General features: G+C 33.8%; 1 protein-coding gene across 5 annotated transcripts in view; it reads right to left on the bottom strand.

Moving 5' to 3' along the window:
• KIF6 (kinesin family member 6) overlaps positions 1-24,825 on the bottom strand; it is a 143,380-nt gene that overhangs the window by 64,885 nt on the left and 53,670 nt on the right. For all 5 annotated transcript variants that reach the window (XM_030269215.4, XM_072927614.1, XM_072927616.1 and 2 more), the window contains exons 11-13: positions 21,011-21,116; positions 20,038-20,164; positions 17,820-18,032 (exon numbers count right to left, since the gene is read on the bottom strand). In XM_030269215.4, the coding sequence (XP_030125075.4) occupies positions 17,820-18,032; positions 20,038-20,164; positions 21,011-21,116 (446 nt within the window). The remainder of the gene's footprint in view (positions 1-17,819; positions 18,033-20,037; positions 20,165-21,010; positions 21,117-24,825) is intronic.

The following is a 24,825-nucleotide window of genomic DNA, read 5'->3' as shown; positions in this document are numbered from 1 at the left end:
CCAAAATCCTACTATTCACTAAAAATGGGATAAAGTAAAACAAATAGATCAGAATTTCAATCAATTTTTTCTGACAATTATGACAAATAGCATGCACATCACATTTTCATGAACAAAATTATGCAACACATCAGTAGTATTTCCTTTCAACATTCTAAGAATAAAACCTCCAATTTCTATGAGCACAAATATAAATACTAACTTGAATAATCTTAATATATAATAATACTAAATTTACTTAAGTACATGGGTTTGAGCTATAATCATTAGCAGTCATTTGCAAAAAAAGAAATCCTTCCTCTATGGAAGTATTGATAAATTAAGAAAAATATAAAAGAAGTAGCTGTCCTTGTTACAAAAATATATATGAACAGCTGATCAAAATTTTAGGATATCAAATTGCATCTGTAGCAAGATGTTTTGAAATGCAACTGAAAACTATTAAAAGGAAAGTTGAATTTCCATTCCTAGTATATTCATTCTGTAGAAAAAGGTAAAAGAATGAGGTATCTTCTCTTTGTTTTTATCAAAAATATTTTGTCTGCCAAGACTGAAACCATTGGCTGTTTCCAGTGCCACTGGATATTCAATGCTGATTTTTTGTGAGCTGTACTATAAGTATGTAGAATCACAGAATCAGCTAGGTGGGAAAAGAGGTCACCTTTGAGAGCACCCAGTCCAATCTGTGACCCAGCATTACCTTATCAGCTAACATTACCTTATCACCTTATATGTACTGATTTGTTGCTGTTTAACTGCTCCTTTCTTGTACTGGGCTACACAAAGTGCCACATGTAAAGAAATGGCTTAAGACAACAAGGAGGTCTTCTGTAGATATACAGATGACAAAAGGAAGGCCAGGGAAAATGTGGGTCTCCTGAATGAGGTGGGGGACCGAGTTACTAAGGCTATGGAATAATGCCTTCTTCACTTCAGCCATTACTAGCACCACCAGCCTTCTGTTATCCCAGGTCCCAGAGACCAGTAGAAAAAACTCTGTGTGAAGGCAGAGACAAACTCCATTCCAACGTTTCTATTGCTATTCTTCTAATAGAGCCCAAGCTTGAGAAATTTAAAGATAAATCTATGATTTTCTTTGCTTAGTAGCTTACAGAAAACTTTGAAAATTTTCATTTAAATAAAAATGCATTCACACTCTACTACTACAGCAACCATTGCAGGGAAAAATTAATATACTGAACAGAAATACTGTTTTTACCAACAAACATATAACTGAAAACAAACTCAGTTTGACAGCTAGGCCTCTGTGAGGTGACCCTTTTTTCTGGTTATAAATGAATGAGATATTAATTATTGTAACTGAATATTTGCTTTCATGCTTCCAAGTTCCTAATGTGACAACAGATTTCCTATCCTCTGATTGCATCCACTGGTATCCCTCTTCAGTTCCTTTAAGGTGTGACAGTACTTCTGCTTTGGCAATTTCACTACAAGGAGGTTAAAAACTGTCATTGTAAAACCACAGAGCAACTGCAGAAAGTATGTGGATGTATTTTTTCTTAGAGGGCGTATATACTTAAGTGAATACTCAAAATGTGTAACTTGCTATTTCAGTGCAGCTCAGAAGAAACATCACCTAAAGGCACATTTGAGTGAAGGAAGATGGAAGGAAGCTGGGCTAAACAGTCATCAGGGTCAGTGAAAGTTAGTATTGCACTACTCAATCCTATGTACCAGCTAAAAGCCTCTAAAACCTTGTATGCAGTATATCTCAGACTTCTTATGCATGAAAAAAATGATAAGAGCAATAATCTCATTTCTTATATCATGACTAAAAGTATGAAGTGGTAAGGGGGTCTCTAGTTTAGATGGCTTGAAGGAATAAAAAATGCTTGAGAAATTTCATTAACACTACAGAGATGTTTCTGGAATTCAAACAAATATCCCTGTTTATTCTTCTTGGCACAAACAGTCCTCATGGAAGACTGAGAAACCTTTGAAAAAAATCCAACCCCTAGGATTCTAATAACCCATCTGACCTAGAAGCAATGCTTAAAATCTATATCTTAAATTGAAAGTGTAATTAAAGCCAGGAATGTTAAGTTCTCCAACTAGTACTATCATTATCACCTGAGATCCAATCCTTAAAGTCTACCATTATTGTGAAAATAAGCACTCAAATATATAATTATCTCTTGGTTTTGAATTAATAAGACCGAATGTGAGAGTCCCCCACTGCCAGTTCTGCAATTTTTAAATAGCTAAAAAAGGATTATTCTTTACTCCATTGTATGTCTAGCCTTTTGCAGCCAGATCTCAAAGCCTCTTCCTTTCAATCCAGGGATTCACCTGGACCTTTTCCTCATTGCACATTCATTTTTGAAGCATAGTAGATGCCCACTAGGATGATGAATGAAGAACACCTTTTATGCCTAACCACAGTACTGCTCCCAGAACCAAGAAGGAATATAAAGGGGAATGGAGGAGGACCATATTAATCAAAAATTAGTTCTCCCCATGATAGTCTCAGCCTTGCTACAGTAAGGGGGATCATACTGGCCATGAACAATATTTATGCTATTGCTACTGAAAAAAGTTGGGATGAGATTTTTTTGTTAAATATATCTTGAGGCATTTTAAAGAAGAACTACTACTTAACAAAAAGAAACTTCTGTTTTGAGCTTAGAGTCATAAAACTATGAGCACTGTAAAATTACTGGACAATTAATTCCTGCTCTCCTATACCCTCAAGGTAAAATCCCACCATATTTGGATTAAGAAGTGATTAAGATACTTTCTTTTAGATCAGGTCTGATGCAGAGAATGAATTTATACCATAACAAAGAGAGAATGAATATCCAGAGACAGCAAAGGCCTCATAATTGCCACAAAGTTGACCAAAAGATCTGTGGTATTCATGCTATTTTTTGTCTTTAGGGTAAACATTAGAAATATACGGGTCAGGATTTACAAATATAGTTTTGAAATAGAAGCCCACATATTAACTCCAAATTCAATCCCTGAAACCTCATCATGCTAAAATTAATTCAAATTTTAGATGAAGCTTTCATCTTAAATTGTCCCAAAAGGCAGGAACTGCCTTTTGCCCTGTAGTTGTGGGTTAGTGTGGCCTATCCCATTAAAAGCAAGTCCTGCTTCCATAACAACAAATAACCACATTCAGCAAAATAATCATTCATTGTCTTCATGTACAGCAGCCATTCCCCATGATATAAAAGTCAGATGTGATACTGGAGTGTGGTAAAATAAACCTACAATTTGGCAACATCTACTTGCTTATAATAATTCACAACATTTTTTGTCTTTCAGAGATCTATTCATGCATCTTAAGCAATTTCTTGACCATTTTTTGTCTTTTTGTCTTATTGGTAGGTGCCTATCTATAGAAATATATAAATTCCATGAGCCTTTGAAAAATTAAAATTATTCCAAATCTCTTACTATTAGGGGTATATTTGCACTACATGATTACACATTTTTTTCCATCCTTAACAGTGATAATGGAAAGCAAATTAATTTAGAAGCTAAATTCTTGATCCTGCAAACAAACAGGCGCAGATATTTTTCCCCCCACGTACACTCATGGCAGTTGAAGAGACAGCCAACATATGTACACAATAAACATATGGATAAGCAGAGAAACACAAAGCCTTTCTTGCTACTTAGACTAAACAAATGAAACTCCCTCCCCCAAAAGTAAGGACGTCTTTATTATTCAAAATACAAATATTTTTCTTTTATACAACATGCATACAACTGCACAATAACATGCAATGCATTTGACATAGCCTAAATATGTTCTCTTCAGAGAACTGCTTGCACTAATTTATTGTCAGCTTTATTTAATCTGCTATAGACTCCCAATAAATAAAAAGAGAAAAATAAAACTTTATTATGATGCCTAACATGTCTATTGTATTAAAATTGAGAATAACCATAATTAAAAATAAACTAATCTGGGTTATTCTGAATTATAATTATTGATTTTTATTTCTGTGATTCAAAAAACTCTCATTTTAATCAAAAGTAATTAAATTCTTGTACCAGAGATATTAAAGGCAAAATTGATTGCTCAGAGAGGCAAGAATGCTCTGTTGTCTCTCTGGCTCATAATACCACAGAGTTTTTCTGGAGAAAATTCAGTGGTCTCTGAAGCTATTTGAGGGAACGTCTCTTACCAAAAAAAACAAAACCAAATGAAAAACCTGATAATGTAATATAAAGTATTTGAATCAAATTCCGTTTCATATTGGCGCAATTCCCACTGTGAAAAGAAACTTCCTTCAATTCCTTTTTAACCAAAATTTGTAACCAACTGAACTATATAATTAACTTGCAACAAAGGATCAAAAGACAATTTTTGAACCAATTAGCTCTGTAGCTCTAAATCTGCTTATGTCAGGACATAGAATTAAAAGCAACTTTTCCCCTTGAAAATCTGTTGAAATAAGTGACTATCACTAGAATAATAGCCTAATTCTTCCTGAAATCCAAGTACATTATGTTTATTTGATGGCTTTAAACCACTTTTTTTCCTGATGATCAAAAGGGGACAATAAATTATGGACATTCCTTGTCATTCAACCTTACTACAGTATTAAATGTGCTGTATCAGAGCCATGAGCTCTTGTATCAGGCTTTAGTTAATTAAATAAACCTGCAGAAAATCAAAAGGATATATTCCCAGAACTTTTTTTCTTCTAGTATTCCCTAGTGCGAAGTTGTTTTAAAGTTCTGATGCAAAGCGACGACATTCTTCTGTTTCCAACCACTGGTCATTATTCAAACTGATGTCACTGTCTCTGTACACTTAAAAATTAAAGGAAATTTCTGAAATATTTGGAATTATTTCTCCCCAGAATTATAGCTGGATGTAAATGACATAAATAAGGAGTGCTGATCAAAGAAGGGAGGCATTGCAGAGGAAAAGGTTAATGAGAAAACATTCAATAATTTTAACACAACTTTCTCAGCCCACTCTGAGTGCTTTTCTCTCTTTTACTGAGCAAGTAGAGACAGTTTTGCATGTGGTTTCCCTCAGAATTTATAATAAATATCAAACATACCACGTGTTTTCCTATGCTTGAATAGTATTTTAAGTAGCAGCATAGTCTGGAATAAAGAGCAAAGCTTCCCAAACAAATAAGCTATCAATGAAAAGAAATAATTTCAAGAACTGGGTAGGGTAATTATGTTGACTAAAAATGAAGAGTCAAGACTTCCAAGATTTTATATTGGTTTCTGCATCTTATTCACTGTCTTACTTTCACAAATCATTTCAACTGCTTCTCAATGTTAGAAAAACAAGGTTTTGCTCTTACAGATGGCCTTTGAACATGAAATCTCAAAGTGATCAAGAAAGATAAGCCACTCTTAATATACTTCACAGTTGAAGAAAGTGATTCAGAGAGATGAGGTCACTTGTGTAAGTTCACAAACTTAGTAAATAATAAGGATTGAAATAAAAAACAGATGCCCTGCATCTCAGTCTAGGAACTCTTTCAATGCAATGTATTGCCTCTATAATGCAGTGGAAAGCTGAGTTGTTTTATGACAAACAACAATAATAAGCCAGCTAAGCTCTGTTAGACAATCCACTTTATCACAAGCATTCAGTGAAAAATCAGAAATGTACAAAGGCAAATGTTAACAGGAGCTTGTACATAATTCTTACAAAGAAATTTCATTTCTTTTGGAATAATGAGAGTGGCAAAGGAGTCAATGGGCACAACTGTGAATAACAACTGTCTGAAGCGTGTCTGCCTAAGCAATAAAATGTTAACATTATAGAACCAAAAAATAGATGATTGCATGAAGAATAAAGTAAAAAAAGAAGTAAATATGGAAAGGGAAAGGTAAAACTTTCACTCCCCTCAAAATGTACAACAGCAGCTGTTTATGACATAGCAAGCACAGCCTGTGCCACATGGGAAATGTATGCATGTTTGCTTATCTTTACTTATGTTTTAATTATTGTTCTGAACTGCTTACAAAGCACTTTTTCCATCTCTTCATCCATTAACAGAATCTTTAATGACTGGATAAAGACTCTGAACAATGGCTATAAAAAGCTGGTTTATATATTGTCATTCTGTAGTAACTACAACTATTACTAAAAATATATATTCTGATTTCTTGATTATCTGTGAAATTTGCATCTTTTTCTGAAATTAAGATTTTTTTCTAAGTATTTACTTTGCTCTCTAAAATTTAGGATTTTGTAATATTATTTCTAATAAAATGGAAATTTAAATTTTTTTCCAAGGTTCTTATATGATGGATCACAGTATGATTCATTGCTGGTACATTTATCAATGTACTTTTTCCCTCTTAGCAATTCTGAAATTGCCTCTCATTACCAACAACTCTTTAAAAAATTATGTGATGAAAAACAGCTTCTGACTACTGCTTTTCAAGCATCTGAAAAATGCCAATGATTTGACCCTAAGATTAAGGGCTTAGGAAGATGAAGGCTGTGCTTATATTATTGGCAGCTATCCAGCACTACATTATAGTGCAGGGACTATTATTGAAATATTAAGGTTAGTAACTTTAAGAGAGTAGGCAAAAAAACCCTCCAAAACCCAAAAAACCCCACAAAAAACAAAACAAAACCTGAAAAAATCCAACCAATCAAACAAACTCCCCCCCCCCAAAAAAAAAACACACACAAAAAAAACAAACCTCAAAAAAAAAACAGAGGAAAGAAACTGTGGTTCAAATCTATTAAGTCAGACTAGAAAAAGATGAACTCACAATAGCATGCAAAAATAGCACCTGATCAGTCAGATAGCATGTTCCTATTTTTAGCAGAATATGTTTAACATTACATCAACTCATCTGTCCTTTATATCTGAAAATTATACCCGTGACATCTATTCTCTTTTTATTTTTTTTTTTTTAAAGACAATAAGCAGAAGTTTTACTAAACCTCAGCTTGCTAATATGTCCTTTTAACATGAGTTGTCATTCTCTTCTATCTCAACTACTTTGTGGCTGCCTTGCCAATGAACACTAAACAGACATCAAATAGGCCATGGTTAAATGGCCTGTAATAAATATAATGGCTTCACTAATTATGTTCAGTTATGGTCAATAGATTTTTAATATTTTTTTACAATATAAATAAACTATCAAGTTTTTAAAAAAGAAATTATATAACACTGTTGTGACTATATCTAAGAAAATTGGAGTTTGATAATTTGTGTCTTCTTCTCTGAGTCTTTTAGGGGTGATCTTTCCTCAACCACTTAACACCCCTCTTTACACTTTCTTTCCTAAAGTCCACATTTTGCAAAAAGCAGATTCCAGGAAATGAAGTTACTTGTTTGGATACAACTGCCAAAGCCACTTCCTGTACGCACTTGGCAGAAATGTTTGGGGAAAAAAATGTCTTATGACATTTTTCAATCCAGCCAAGCTGGGCATTCCATTCAGCCACACAAAACCACAATTTAGCCCCAGAACTGTACACCAGTAGTACATATTTAACCACTCAAAGCAGTACAGTCCAGTAATAATAAATTCATTTTTACATTTCTCAGGAAAAATAGTATCAAACAGGTTCCAAACAAGAAACACACTGACTACTTCATCCATGCATGACCTGATACAATTGCATTTTTTCCATTTTGCTATTTTTCCTCCCCTCTCTCTGTACAGCCTCACATGAAAATGCACTGTAAAGAGTCACTTATGAAAAGCCTGCAGAGAGACCATTCATTGGAACATGACATAGTCATTGTTATTCTTGGCATTGACACTCTTAATGCCTCATTCAGAGGCAGATGAAAAAAAGGAAATTTTAATGAGAAAGCCTCTATAACAAACACTTGGGCTGCTGCAATAGAAAATCATGAAATACATGATGCTCATCAGATGAGCTGAACAGGTTGTCAATGACTGAATAATATTTTTTTGGACTTTGTTAACAGGTGTTTTACCAGACCTTGCCCTACATAATATCTATTATGACAAAATTAGGTCTTTGACTTTAACAACACAGTTTTTTGAAACCAAGCATTTAAATATATCAATAAAGAAAAAAAAAAATCTTCTATTAATCTTGTTTCTTTGACTCCAGACCAATATTCTCCTTCTCAAAGACTAACAAATTTACCAAAGGGATCACAATTATATATGCATCAGTTTAAAATTGTACCTCTTCTTCCTATAGTACTACTAATTTATGGAAGTCCTGTTAAATCTAAAATGTAACTCCTCTGAGGCCTCTGTCTTTGAACCTTCAGTTCATTTTGGGTGCTATGGTAAAATAAGGATGACAAGCAGCCACTTCCCCACTGTTGTTTCCATTTTACTGCATGTGTAATTTCAAAACACCTGTTACTGTCTTGTCTCTCTACCCATTTTCCCTTCAATAACTCTCTTGGGTTCACTTTTCATTTCCTAATAACTTAGCTCTTCCTTCCTTTGAATCTACAGTTTTTCTCACTTCTGATCTCATTCACAGCTTCATTAGGAGCACATCCTAAGCCACGTTTTTGCTCCTTTCTACCCTATTTATAAAAGAGAACTCCAATCCATACCTGCCCTTTCCTTTTTACCCCTTCCAAATCAATTTTCTCCTCGCAGAGTTTGGGCAGTCCAGTGTGAGGTACAATAACTATTGTAGTATCGACTGCTTTGACTGTCTACTCCTACAACAGTTTCCTGGCAGCCACAGTATTTTCACAAGAAAGACAAAAGTAGTATTCAGAAACACATTTGCTATTTGTAACCAGCACATGGTCTCTTAATTTATTCCATTAAACAGATCAAAAAGATTCCTGCCATTCAAATTAAAAAAGCTCAGAAACAGAGCATAAGAGAGAATAAAAGACCAATTGTCTTTTCAAATTTTCCCTTTTTTTGACTCCCTCTCCGCTGTTTTTAGACATTATCATAGAAATTTTCAACCCAGCATTAAAGTTATTTTACTCAAAAAGTTAAAAACATAATTTACCCAAGCTTTCTTCCCCTAAATATAAATTCACTGATTTAATACTGAGAGCTACAGTTAACAAATTCAGCATAGGAATATAAAAACATACATCTCCTCTCATGGTTGGCACCCTTCAATCTATTCCTTCTTTTTAAAAATTTGGAGAAAATCAGACTTAAGTGTGGAAAACAATAAAAGTCTGGGGCACCTCATGAGAATGCCAACATTGAGACACTTCTGAAACAATAGCCTGACCACAGAGCTTCCCTTTTGTAATAGATGAAAATTCTAGCATGGTTTCTTAAAAAGGCAGGTCCCAAATGACTGACATTTCTAGGCCAAAGGCTGAATTTGAGAAATATTGTAGAACTGTGCCATTACATATATGCAAAGATCATTTCTGTTTAACAGAAAAGGAGATACTTTTTATACCAAATTAAATTTCAATAAAGTTTAAATTTTTAGCTCTACGCAGAATACACTGCAGGAATTAAAAATGCATGGAAGGGTGTAGCAAAATCATTTATTTGGAAAAAGCTCTATTCATTCAGGGCTTGTCAGCCACAGATTAAAACATGCCTATTTATTGGAGTTTAAAATACCACAAAGTTGTATTACAAACTACAGGTAAACTTTCTGTTCAAGAATGGTAATGTATGTTCTGAGTAGTTCTTCCCATTCTCCTATAATGCTGCATAATAATTTTGTGGATTGAAGGGAATATGTTAATATCCCAATTTCAAAGAAGCATTTGTCAGAATTTTTAATCAAAATCAAACAGGCCACATTCCAAAATATAAATATTCCAGGTAATCTTAAAGTTCAGAAATCCCTATCAGTGCTTTATTTTTTTTTACTTTGAAAAAACCTTAATTTTTATATCTAGTCTTATTTACCATTAAATCACTCAAAGTCATACCTAAGAGCAACATACGATAGCAACCTGCAACAATGTACAAGGAAAGTTAGACACAGGAAGGAAATTCTCTGGACTTAACCTTGCTTCTTCAAAAGGTAAGGATAAATACATTAAAATTCTAATTCACAGAGTATCAAAACATTACACGAGTGTTTGATATATGATTAGGTCCAACTGACATCACAGGGAACTACCAACATGCTACAGAGATAACACCATTGGCTGTTTACAGATGCCTTGACAGTAAATCCTGCTTGGTCACACAATGATACAACAAACCTCATGACTGCCTTGGACCTATTTTTCTAACCCTTTTTCTGATTAACTTAGCTTTACAGGCTATGTCCCCAAACTCAGGCTTCCCCACAAGGGTTGGAGATTATTTCCCTTAAGTTATTCTCGTTCAGCCATGTGGATGTTTTGATCACCAGGTTGAGTTGTTGTGCTCAGAAAACAAACATGTAAAAGGCTGAGTTATAAATGTCTACATACTTATCATTTTAAATATGCATATGACACACCAGAAACCAGAAGGGAATTGGCTACAAAAATGTACAGAATTATGATGGCAAGTTAAAACAGGAAGAAATAATAAAACTTGTGCTTTTGCACTTAATCTAAACATTAAGTAACAGATATCAAGAAAAAGCCAAACTGAACCACAAGTTATCAATCAGCAGTTTATGCTGGGTTTTTACCCTTCCTGTGAATTATCTGGCTTTGGAAGAGATGCAGGTATTGCCAGCACTTTTATGACCAGGAGGTGGTGCTGCTATTTTGGCAGTGACACAGGAACATGTCCTCTTTGTATTCTCTATATTATTGAGATGTATATGGAGAAACTGGTTTGATTTCCATTGAGGAATAAGAAAAAAAAATCTTCCAGTGTCTTCCTAAAATAGAGTGAAAATCATAGATACATAGAATTGTTAAGGTTGGAAAATATCTCTAAGGTAATCTAAGTCCAAGACCAAGATCTCTAAGTTCAACAGTCAGCACAGCACCACCACCATGTTCACCACTAAACTATATCCAACTGCTGGATCCATGCATTTTTTGAATGATTCCAGGGACAGAAACTCCTCCACTCCCCTGGCCAGCCTGTTCCTATGCTCAACAACCCTTTATGAGTAAATTTTTTTCCTAATATCCAATCTGAACTTCTTCTGGCACAACTTGAGGCCATTTCCTCTTATCATGTCATTTTTACCTGGGAGAAGAGGTCATTACAACCTCTTTTCAAGTAGTTGTAGAGAGCAATAAGGTCCACCCCGAACCTCCTTTTCTCCTGGCTAAACCACCTCAGATCCCTCAGCTGCTCCTCATAAGATTAAAAACATAACAAATATTAAAGAAGTTAATCTCTCCATTTGGATTTTTGGGAAAGTTTATTGTGACTTCCAGCATAATAAAATTATGTTCTCAAAGGTTTTTCTATTTAGGTAGCAGAAAGCCTAAAATGGAAGCAGAAAGCAACAGTGACATTATAATATGCATAATAAAATAAACTGCAGAAGCCTTCAAACACAGCATCTGATACTAACAGCACCAGATTTTCAGATTACATGTCTGTATTAGTTTTGCCTTGAGCTGAACTTCAGAATGCTGTTTCTTAGATGATCTTCATTTTAAGAAATTAAAGGGTAAAAATAAACATTACAATAGCTAAGATAGTAACCGTAAGCAAGTTAAATAACATGAACATGCAGCAACAAAATCTTTCAGCAAATGTTTTGCTCAATTATCACCAAATTACTCACCTCCAGGAAGAATATTACCAGGAAAAATGGAAAACAGAGAAATTATTAAGGGAGAGAAGATTAAACATGAGCACAGTGTAACAGAACACAAAAATAGACAGAGTTTTGTCATGCCCAACTCCACCATTCACTGCATTCAAGACAGATACAAGTGATTTGAAGAAGATCTGAAATTACTGCTACATGCTTACAAATGTTAAATAATTTCTTCAGTCAAATAACATCTGCTACAGAAAAATGGCATAATTACCTGCATGTGAAGGATCTTTTATATGCACAGGTTTACAAATAACAACTTCAGCTCTTTGTATAATTTTGTGTAATCATTTCAAATGCCAAAATTGCCTTCAGGAAGTCTTAGACTGTCTGCTACCTGACTCTATGAACAGAAAGTTCAAAGACTGTTTTCAGTGTGGTTTGGTAGATGGTTACAGCAGAGCACTTCAGCCAAAGATTTGTAAGACCAGCCCTGCAATGAAAATCAGTAAGAGCTTTAACCTGACCTAGAAGTAAAATCTACCAAACTTAGTGTTTAAGTGTGGAAAATCAAGTATCACTCCATCTCTAGCTGTTAGCTTATTTCCATTTATGTGGTTACTCTTTCACACAGATGTCAATAATGGTCTATTTTTTCTCAAATTAACCTAAATGCACAATATATAATAAATATACAATATAACCTGTGAACATAATGTTATTCTTTTGAAAGTATCCTTCTGAACTTATAGCAGGGCTGAAAATTAATGAATCAAAAGGCACAGTTACTAAATCAATATTTCAGAGTTGGAAGTGTAAGAGAAAAAAAAGATGATGCATCAGAGGTAAGTGAACTGTCCAATGATTTTTTCACAAAAGCATCCAAAACTTAAGAGCCAATTGTGACTGAGGCAAACAGGCATACAAAACTTAAACAGAAAAATTGTACAGGAATGGAAGCATGAAATTGGCCTGAAACATTTGTATGAAACTTAACCTGCTTAAATGTACTAATATCAGGAAAAAAAGGTAGGGATTTGTGGGTTATTTCCACTAATTCCTACTCTGGTTTTATATTCAAATATGCTGAGACTGGAGTCTCAAGAAAATATCTGTTTCTACCAGGAACAGAATGAAAAATATTTTTGTTTTTTTTTAGGTTAAATTCACAAATAAAAGAGACAGAAATCTAGATTATTATATTATTTAGCAGAATTGGTAATATATATACAGAAATATCCAAAGTTTAAGCTAATGGAAGAACTTTCTAGTATTTTGATTACCCATATGCATACATAATGTGCATATAGTGGCTCTGTGAAAAGGCACTGTAGTCTCTGGGACTGGTGTTCATAACAACAACAATATGGAAGAAGTTTTACAGAGGTATTTGCCAAACCTGACAGTCAATATATAAAGGAATTTGATCACCCTTCAAGCATGCAGAAACTTTCGGAAGCATATTTTACCTCTAAAATATCAAGAGTTTGAGCTTCAGCCACCACAGAAAAAACCCCAAAACAACTTTAAGGAGTTAGTTTGAAGGATCCAATAGTATTTTTAGACAGCTAAAATATGGCTAATGAAACAGAAAGCCAAAAAGATTTGAAATAGCAGAGAACTTCCAAGGAACATTAGGTTACATTTAGCAGATTAATCTGGATAGGAGAACAGTAAACTAGTATAAAAATACTGGAAAGTTTCCCCATCTAAACAGACTCAAGGGGAAGGCAGCAAAGACTGCCAAAAGCATCTTTAAAACGCTTCCAAACACTCATTCTACATCAGAAGAGATTCCCACTTGAGAAGGGGAAAGAACAACATGATGAGAATCTTAGAAAAAACAGAAATGTTTTGTAAAACCAAATAAATGTGGAGAAAGAAAAAGCTGTTGATAGAAGTAAGTTTTTCTACATAACATTTTCAATATATAAGTAAAGTTCAGTGTCTCTGAAATAGTAGTGTCAGTACTGCACTAATGATCCTCTCCTCACTCTCATTTAATCCTTACAAGTTATAAAATTTGCTTTTGAAGTTGCAAATGGGAACTAAGGTCCTAAGAGGAAAATCTGGGCTGCATCTCGTAAAAATAACCTTAGGTTCATATTTATAAACACTTAGTTAAGATGATTAAAATTGTAACACACGGGGTTTTTTCACTGAATATCACTTGCAAGAGCTCACTTTAAATCCTATAACATGTAATTATATTTGTTTGTCACAAGGAATAGTCATCTGTTGCTCCTTACAGAGATGTTTCTGGAGTCTCAAACTTCTTTACACAGTTCTTTTTTTGCTGTTGACTAACCTCAGTAAGTTCAGTTCAAAGTTCTCACTCAAGCAAAAGTCACAGTAGACTCACTGTGAATTCCAACAAAATAAAGCCCTTGGAAGCACTACAGATTGAAGAATAGATTTTGTAGGAAAAAAACCAAACAAACAAAAGAGCAAGACCCAGAAGCTAGCTGAGCCTCCTATAAATTCAGAGTTAGTCTGCTTGGTATTTATAGCAGTCAGTGTGCATTTAAAGAGGGTAATTATGTTTTAGAAACTACTTTGAGTTTTAATTTTTACTTTTTGTTTATGTCACAAGATTAAAAAAGAATAAAACAGTGATCTTAAAGACAAGAGATACCAAAATATATAGCAGCACATGACAAAGTAAAAAATGTACACAGCTACATTCTACAAATGTGTCTCATTGATGATAGACAGCCATTCATAATTGTGACATAAATTGGAGCCCTAGCAATACATATTTTATCTGGTAACTTGGAATACCAGAAAATAACCTTGTTAAGCTTATCAGAAGTAAAGTTCAATAAAATTGTTCAAAAGCTTATGCTGACTGTTACCATTTGCTGAATTTATTTCAAAGGCTTTTTGAAACAACTAAATTAATCAGTGAAGTCTGATACTTCCTGCTTGGTCCTTAAACTTGGCAATAATGAAAAATATATTATAGCAAATAATCACTCTACATTACAGGAAATATTTAATGCTTACGAAATCAACAAAACAGCACATCTTGTTTTAAATAGTTGTTACAAAGATTTAACAATATACAAAGATCTAACAGTAGCAATGAAAAATGTACTACATCTTACTTGGAGCTGGTAGAAGTTCAGCTGGAGAGCAAATGGAATGTATACTTTTTCCTGGACCTCTAACAGAAAATGTAGAACATACTTTCTTTTCTGACTAATGAGAAAGATCAACAGTAATTCTGAATAGTGTCCTAAATGCACCAAGTGAGCTCTTTTATAGGCCAAATAGCAATAAAGTGACTACATGTGTTTGTTAATCAAAGATCTGTCATGAGCACAGTGCCAAGACTCTGCTCCCAGATATTCCAAAACACTACTGGACACAGAAAATGCTCCAGGAAACATATGGGTTTGCTAAGCATTTAATTTTTCTGAAAAAATTTTTTGCCTTTTCTATGAACTGAAAGACAAGAAAGTCTGATGGAAAACCTGTCAGCCCTTTGCATTAGGGAACTTTCTGTTTTCAGACAATAGAAGGAATCATTTTCCCCAAATTATTACATAAATATATAAAATAGACAAGATGAATATTTTAAAATATCTTAATACAAGAAAAAAATATTTAGCTTTCAGAAATGAGCAGTATGTGTGTTATCACCACTACTTTCATGATATTCATAAGCATCATCTGTTTATAGAAACCATCTCTCACCTTACATTTCAAAGCCTGCATGTCAGCCCTTCAGCAGGAATAATTTTTTTATGTAGCTGTTTTCATGGTGTAGAGCAAAAAGTGATCTTAAATCATGAATGGGATACAAAAGAGGTAAATTCTTCACAAAACTCTCAAAAAACTTCACAAATTCTCAATGAAAGAAAAAGGAAATGGCTCAAACTGATCAAAACATTATCCTAAACAAATCTGTTGTGAGAACAAAATAATCATTCTCAAATCCACCAGCATGTACAACCACTTGAACCTCCTACCAAGATTTATTGTATTTTTAAATAGTCACACTGTTTTCTGGTAACCAAACTGTTTATATTAGGAGAAAAACAAATCTATCAGGAGGAAAAGTTACATCATACATCTTCTATGCTGACAGAATTATCCTAAGAGGCAAGCAGCAATTAATGAAATCATAAACTAAATCCAAGATGAGAAGTACAGAAGTGCTATAATGCAATAAAAGTAAAATACAACGCAATATTTATCACTTTACCATCTGATGAAGTTTGATTTTTTTTTCTTGTTTTGCTAGACTCATTCATTCTCTGATTCATCCTGAAACTACTAATTTATTATTGACTCAACTCCTAAGGAAGATTATATGTAATTCTACAATTATATGTCTAGAAGGTATGAATTATTAACACAAATAAAGCTGAAGTAGATACTTTATGATGAACTAAATAATTATATTAAAAGCAATATTGTTGAAGCATTTGTAATGTTCAGGTTATTATGCCAATAACTTATCTTTTCATTTTCTGGAATATTCATCTGAAACATAATTTAAATTCATAGCCAGTTATGTCAGTTTCAGATTCATAAAAGATATTATGAATCAATAGTAACAGTAGCTACTATGTCAGATTATTTTGCTCACTCTCCCTCATATAGTTATGGATTTATAATTTGGAGCTCTCTGTGATGGAGGATGGGTATTAAAAGGCAAGTTATTTCAGTTTACAGTGTAACACTTGTACTAAGATACCAAGTTCTGGTTTGTTTACTGTCTTATGCCATCTGACTTGACAAAATTACAGCAGCAGGCAGTTTTTGCTGCTTCCAGGCAGCCTGCCTACCATCCATTCCTTCCTGAAAGGTCTTCTGGGATTCAAGAAAAAGAAATTTGACAGCATGTAACCTGGTATCATTTTTAACTAATGTAGAATTCAATGCTATGTGACCCCACATCAGCAGAGAAAGATAGGGCATTACTAGGACACTGTATTTGCACATTTCTCTGCTGTAGCTGTCAAGAATAGCCTAATCCAGACTTTGACACAAACTGAAAAAAAGCACAATACAAAACAACAATGATCCACATGTCCAATTTCAACTGTTCTTAGTTAGGTCTCCAGTGGTATCAAACCTCATGTTCAACAATGTCACTTTTACTAGTGACCTTATCAAATATGATATTCAATCAATAAATTCAATAAATTCTTCCTATAAAATGGGAAGGGTGGTAAATAGGAAAAGTCAAAGGCAAAGGGAATTCCTCAGTAGCTGAGCAACCTAAACAAAATTACAAGTGTGAAAACTGACTAGTTCAATTACAGTGCAATCTTAGAGGATAATTTGCAGCCTTACATAATTTAAGAACTCCATTCCCACTAGTACTCTAGCAAAATCAAAGTTTCTATTTGCCAGCTGCCATGTCTGAGTTTCACATTGAAAACTCTTTTCTTTCAGCTAGCCACCCCCCAAATGCATAAAAACTATACAGAAATATAACTCATGAATATGTAATAGTCATATGTAATAATCTAGGATGAGGTATGTTCTTTACTAACAAAAACATAAGCACTTCTAGAACCTGTTGACACCAAAAGAATCCTTTTATTTGAACAATTAAACTAGAAAATGAAGAAAATATGAAACCATGCCAAAAAAAAAAAAATCTATCTACATTTATTAGAAGCTTTGTTTTATGTGGATTTTGAAATTAATGACTTGCAAGAATATTGTTACCTATTTTCATAAATAACCAGCTCAAATGATGTAAGGCAAGAAAGTTGCAATGCTTCACACTTAACCCTTTTCAAATAACCACTATAAAAACTGCCCTACTTATGCAATCCATGCTAACTGGTCAATATTATTTCAATTGTTTGAGTTGCTTCTACAATGATTTAAACATGAACCTAAATCCTGTAGTATCTCTTATATGGATAAATTGAAATGGATCTTCCAGGGGGAAAATATTATTTCCTTATACTTAATAATGAATTATGCTCATTCCCCCGTCTTTTTCTGTGAAGTTACTGAAAGAATCAAGGGCCTGCAACTGAATTTATACTATGGTTCCATAGGGCTGTTCAGCAGAGTATTTACAGAACTTTGTAAAAGCCATCAGCACCTTAGAGGCCTTTAAATTTAAAAACCCTGCATTTGTAGATCTAGAATTAGCACAATATTACTGGTACTGAAAAGAAAGCTTCCTTGTTTTGTTCACATTTGAATGATATACTGTAAACCATATTGGAATGATCCAATAATTGTTCACATAATTAATTACACTAACCTGTTGCTCTGGAAAGAAGAGGTAGTCTGGGAATGGAAGAGCTCAAAACTTTTGCCTCTTTCAGACTAAAACACTTAGATGGACTCTGACTTTCTTCCAAGCTCATAGAAGGGGACTGCTCCAAGCCTGTAGAACCAGCAGAGCTGGCATTAAGCTGGGAAAGAGCATCTCGTGCTTTCTTTTTTTCTTTTTTTAGCATAGTTACCAGAATGTCTGCAAAAGATATTAAGGAATTTTTTTTTTTTAAAGCAACTGTCATCATTGTTTGTCCATAAGCCTTTTTTTTCCCCAACATGAAACAACTTACATTATGGAAGCACATGTGTGAATGTGAAAATAAAGTTGGACATATTCTTTGTGATTATTTTCATCCACCTCAGTTTTTCTAAATAGTAGATTAGTTCTTTACTAAAACAATAACAAAGTCACACACTGACAACAATGGCTGCTCCCATTCAATGAACTCCTGATAAAAGCATTTACAGACAAACAGGATCTTATGGCCATGGTGGTAGTCCCTTTTAATTTTTTTAATTCTGTAATAAAAAAAAACTTGCAAACAAAAGAAAAAATGTCTTCATTTACAGGTAGCCTTGCAAGTATATCCCATTTGTAAACTTTTAATAAAAAGTTCACTAAAATTCAGAAAAAGTCTTTAGGAAATTTCTTCAATAACACTGTGAATTTACTGGAAGTTTATTAGATATAAATACATTTTGCCTAAGAGCTTATAGAGGACATGGAAATGCTGCATGCATTCAATTAGGAACACTGAAGTCCCTGTGATATATTTTTTATATGGTACTCTTTTTAATCCTAATTAATCTTCTTAATGAACAGCAGAAATTCTAAGTAGTCTTTGGGGAATATTATTAACTAGACCAGGTAATAATAATAATAAAATACTTTCCAATTCAGTTTTTATGACAGCTTCTAGCTCCTGTAGGCAAGAGGGAACTCATAGTTTATTCAACAGCTTCCATACTTCCCACCACATTAGACATTTTATTAATGTTCTAGTGATGATGTGCTGTCACTTAACTACTACCCTAAATTGGTCTTGTGTCTTCAAAGTCTTCCTATATTCTTTCTATTTAACTCTTACATGGGTTTGAACAAGTTTCCTCCTTTTACTTCTGTGAGCAAAGTTGTATAAATCTGTTGAGTGCAAGTGCATTTGATAAAGATCTTTGGCTTTTTTCTCATAATAATGAAGTAATTCATTTCAGAAGGAAATGTTTCTGGGAATTCAGATATTAAAATTTACTTTTAAAAAACTAAAGAATTTTTTGAAAGGAATGAGTTAGTGTTTTAGCTAAATTTATTTGAAACTGCACCTTGGAAAAACACAATCTTATTACCTGTGAAAGAGCAGAAATTGGGAAGTTTTCCTGCCACCTCAGTTCAGACAGGTAACATGCTACACCCCAGTGAAGAATGCCATTCTTATTTGACATATTAAACTGAGCTGGAATTGTTGAGCACAAAGAATGCAACTGGCTTTTCTCTTTACTAATAACTGTGAGAAAACCCCTGTTACCTTTACATTAAACAACCCCATATTTTAATTTCTCTGCTGCATTACAAACTTTCCCCACTGAGTAGCCACAAAGTTGGGGCTGCAGTGGCTGTGGTTTGCCCACAGGTCTGCCAACCTGCTAAAAATACCTCCCACCCATCGCACTGCAGTGCAGCTACTCGTGTTTCCTATTAGGCAGTGAAATGGACAAAGCACGCCTGAGCAGTTTAGCACTTTTATGTGCAAAAAGATTTAAATTTAAATGTAAAAAGTACAAGTTTTATATTTGTTCTAAGGGAAAATTGCCCAGTAGTCCCCAAAGCAACACTTCATTTGGCTAAAAATAACACATACAGGAAATTCAATTCTTTGTAAGGTAATAGATTGGTCTTTATATAGCATCAGTTTCCCCCTCTAACACATAGTTTAATTTGCTTGTGGAAAATGTTTTAGGTGTGGACTGATCACAATATTTGGTTATTGGCTGGGCCATTCTAAAGCTAAGTAGTGCTTGGATGCAGGATTTTGATTTTGGTAAAAACAGAAAGAGAAGCAGGTGCAAAGCGGAAGTTCTGTCACATAAAAGCTGGGAATTGGGTATTTCCTTTAACACAGTACAGCCTCTCTCACAAAAAGGAACATGGCTGTAAGTAAGATCATGTCAAACTCAAATAATACTTTTTCCTCCACAAAGGATACTGATTTCATTGTCTCTTTGTTGCAGAAGTCCTTTCAATTTTTCCAGTTCTTCATTACTGTTTTTTTCTTCAGAGATGTCTTGTGAAAGCAGTTTATTACCTGAAGTCATTGGATGATTTATAATTTGCTATAAAGAGAAACAAAAAAGCATACCCCTTTAACTTTCCCTCTAGCTCTGTATTCTATTCTGAGAGAGTCTAGCTATAGTAAGACAAGTAAAACCTTTTTATACTCTTGGCAGAAAAAAATCATGCCATAGTTGACTGTCAAATTATATTCATCGTATCAAGTATGAAACAAATTGTATTTTTTAATATTCATTAGCAAGGGTGCAATTTATTTTACTCATTCTACACATAAACTCCAGTGTTCTCTAGTATCACAGAACTTTCAGTATTAAAAATATAATTAAAAACCAATTATTTAAGGACAATAAATTAAAATCAGGAATGTATACACTATCATATTGGAAAAACTATATCGCAAAATACAGAAAAGTATTATCTTCTACAATTTCAGAATTGTCAAGTGCTTCTTGTTTTCTCAATGATTCAGGTCTTGCAACACCATCAGAAGAATTAAAGTGACAGATAAAGGGATATAGTGTTTTTAACCTGCATTTTTACCTCTTTCAACATAGTTTGTCCAAAATAAAGCCTCAGTAATGCTGGAAATACAGATGAGAACATCTCTCCATATAAAACAAATTTGTCTTGGTTCCAGTAACTTCCAGTGCTCTTACAATTCACTGTATGCTGGGATCCTTGCTGATGTTTTCACAAAATGCTGCTGAATTTTCCCAGCTAAATTTAAGTTTTCTATGAGCCCTCCACACTATTAAAGTTCAGATGCTTTACCCTTTTCCCGTACCTCTCAACTGCACTGAATTTCTTTTAACACTTTTCAACCATGAATATTTCCAAGTTATTTTCAGAATGCCAGCCGCATTTTCACCTCTTTTTAAAAAAAATACCTTCATATGAACAAAGGAATACTTGATCTTCCGCATGTCAGCACCAACATCCAGAGAGCTATCAGGATCATTATCTTTGAGAAATGTTTCAATTAACTCATCCAACCTGGAAACAACATTTTTAAGAGAAAAAATAAAAAATCACTAACAAGCAGACAACTTTGCAAAGTGGCTTGTTAAATACAATATGAAATGTACCAAGCTGTCTGATATTAATAGTCTATTTTTCTTCAAGGTCCATGCACTTGAAATGTATTTTTGTTCTGATTAATGAAACCTAGATTTGATAATGAAGATTCTACAACTGCATATCTGACCATAATGGCACATGCTAAGGAATAGTTCTTGGACTAAAAGTATCTTAGAAGTAATCTTTTCTTTTTCTTGTTTAATTTGTAACCTTTTGCTCTTCTGCTATCTCATAATTGAACAGGCTTAAAACCTGCTCTCTCAGAAGACTAGACTTTAAGAGATTTTGGGCATAGGATTTGTTACTATATATGATTATTTGTGCAAAAGAAAAATCTACTTCTTTTTCTATTACAATAGTCAGCAGATAGCACAGACTCCCTGCATAAATGACCTGCTCCAATCACCAAGTAAGGCAAACCATCTTTTAGTGCAGATATTTATACACTTCTCAAAGACCTACTGCTCTTCTGAGGAATGAAATGTAACCAAATCTTCCTTAGGGAGAAGCAGTTCAGTAATTTGGTCTTCATAAGACAACCTGACAGAGAAGCACCCTCTTTATTTATCAAAACCAAATTAAAATTATCAGACCAGAAACCTATACAGGCATAATATACCACGTTTTAGGCCAGATGCCACATCTCTACAGACAGAGTCACACTTCCACTTACATGCTATCACCATCTTTCCAGGTCTTGTATTCCAGGATGCATTGAAGTTCATTTTCAAGACAAAGGGAAGAGGACTTCTAAGCCCAAACTAGACTTTAACCTATTTACTAAGGTATATTTCAGGGAAACTGCAAGTGCAAATTCAAACTCCATCAACTGGGTTCAGATTAACAGCTTCCTTGTTCCTGACATATGCTATTTGAATTATTGAATAGGCAAATGGTGGGCAACAATGACAAGCATGTGCCCTGTAAAGCATAATTTTATAATTTTAAATGTTTATTTTGGTTATCATCCTCAGATGATGAACATAAGTTCTGAGCCTGAGCTAGGACACCTAAGGTGAGTGCATCAAGTGCCCAACTGCCCAAGATGGGCAAGAGTTCCTCTCTGCACCTAGTGTTTCTTTTGGACTAGTTTTGTTCAGCTTCCCACTAAATATGCAAACCTTCTGAATGTCACTTCCTACTCATTTATCCTCTTCAGTTACAGGACTGGGAATCTTGTTGCCATTTTATTATCAGAACCACTTTGTTGTAAAAACATAGAAAAACTGTAGGCATTATAATATCACAGCATTCAAAGCTGACCCTAGAGTATGCTTTGTAGTATTTCCCTGCTTCTGAAGACTTCTCTTACTGAAATTCTTCACATTACAGTAATAGGAAATCCCTGCTCAAGAGTGAAACAATAAATGCATGACAACCAGAAAAAAACCCAACATTATTTTCAGGAGATATATATCTGAAAATCAGTAGCTGCAAGGTTGGAATGAAAATTGGAAAACATAACAAAAGTTTTAGTATTTATCTACTCTAGAGATAACAAAGTGGCAATACTCAGAAGAAAAAGGAAACAAAAGAGTTAGTTTCAAACTTTGCTTTACCATTTTCATAATTTCACTTAAATAACAAGACATATACATTGCATATTCCACTCATCGAATATCCAAAATTCACAACATCTGAATTTATAGGACAATCCCTGAAGTCAATGTGAGTGTTACATGTGGAGAGCTTGAAGGAGAGGATATTTAAAGAGAAATATTAGCTACAGAAGTATTACTGGCATTGAGTTGCTTCTCAGCTGAAGAGATAACAAAATTTACTCAGTAAAAGAAACCAAACTTTTACTTGTTGCTACATGATTTTTCACAGCATTAAGAGTACAACAGAACAGAAGCCAATAGTACAAAGTTACTTATACTCTGCAGACACACTAAGCACAAAGAGCAGGAGAATTAATCCTTCATCCACGGAGGCAGGCATTTGCATAAGCACTGGGAAAAGAGAGGCATTTATACAATTAACGAGAATATGATTGCGATTACAGGGACACAGAGTCACTACTTGTCACTATTTTAAGCACCTTATTGGTATCAGTAAGTAAGAGGAAACAAGTAAAAAATTATTTTTGATAATTAGATTGTCTAGACTGACTATATGAAGTCATCTACAAAAATGGGCCTTTACCTTGAACTAGAAATTATGAAGGAGATGTTTTAACCTTTCAAAGATTATCCAGTTGCCAGGGATTTACCCATACTCAGATTACAGCAGATTTAGGGTATGGGAATCAATCAAAAATTGCCCTAACTTGTATAATTACAATTACTACAATGTGAAAATATTTCGAGAGAAAGATAAAGAATACATAATTTATGAAACATAATGCTCTATTTTTTGAAATTATTTTTCCAGTCAAGAGTCAAGTTTTTGTTGAGTGCAACAAACTAGACAACTGTAGTTACAGATATAAACTGTTATTTCCTCTCTGATGTTACCTTTTCTGAATTCTTGAAAAAACACAACAGTCCAACTAATTTTTTGATTTCCAAGCAGTACATAAAAGCCAAAAGAGATGTGAGCACCAAAAGACCGAGTCAAATTTAAAATAGCTCAGTGTAAATTTGAAGTTATAAACCAATTCAGCCTCTTTCCTGGTTGTAGGAGACCCTAGATTTTCAGTGTATTTTTATATAAATTTTCAATATTTCAGCCTTAAGAATGAGAACAAGAAAAGGAAAAGACCATCCAAGTCTAAATGCTATGGATAAAACAAAAATAAAAATAAATAAATTAAAGAAAACCAGCCATGCAAATCTCCATGAATTCTAGCAAAAGAAATCACTGCCTCCCTCACTCTTTTAGGTTTCCATGTAAAAACATCAGAACCCTTTCTAAAATACAGTCTGACAACACACCGGACATTCTGGGACTTCTTCCAGAAAACTGAAGCACTAAACAAAGGTACAAAATAAACAATGAAATACAATTGCAACTCAAAGACTCTATTCTCAATGAGTAGATCTTGGTAACCATCTTTTGTTTAAGTGATTTAGCAGCTCAAAGACTGTCAAAATGAGATGAATTTATACAGTTCAGATCTTCAGTTTTAGAAATTAAAAAAAGACAATGCTACTTCATTTCCAGAAACATCCACAAGATTAATCAAGGATAAACAAATGTAGGGCAAGGGAAAAAATACAGAAGATAATAAGAATAAAAAGGAATACTGACTGTACATCTAATTTTCCCTAATATATATTAGGCAAGGTATATCTGTTTGCTAGGTGACACAGAAACTAATGACAACAGAATTTACAAGATGAATATACTTTTTACTTCTCATATTCCAGTCAAAATCAGTTTACCATTTATCGCTAAATACTCCATAAAATTAAATATATAGAATATATGAAAACTAGAGCACAAAATTATATAAAATAGGGCTGTAAAAGATTTATAAGATTCAAAAAGGGACCTACAGTTTCATGTCTAGAACATTCTTTCTGGTCAAAACCTGACTTCTGGCTGTAGTCATTCTCCAATAAGGGAGACAGTGAGAAAAACCTTTTTGGAAATAAAGGAGAGCCAAAATAACTTTTCTTTTTAATTCTGTTACTTTCAAGAGATGGATAATACAATTCTCCTTAGAAATAATAGCATCTTC

This window comes from Taeniopygia guttata, chromosome 3, assembly GCF_048771995.1.
Source record: "Taeniopygia guttata chromosome 3, bTaeGut7.mat, whole genome shotgun sequence".
In the NCBI taxonomy this organism is placed as follows: domain Eukaryota; kingdom Metazoa; phylum Chordata; class Aves; order Passeriformes; family Estrildidae; genus Taeniopygia; species Taeniopygia guttata.
The sequence above is the reverse complement of the archived record's forward strand: the minus strand, read 5'-3'. Positions and strand labels throughout refer to the sequence as shown.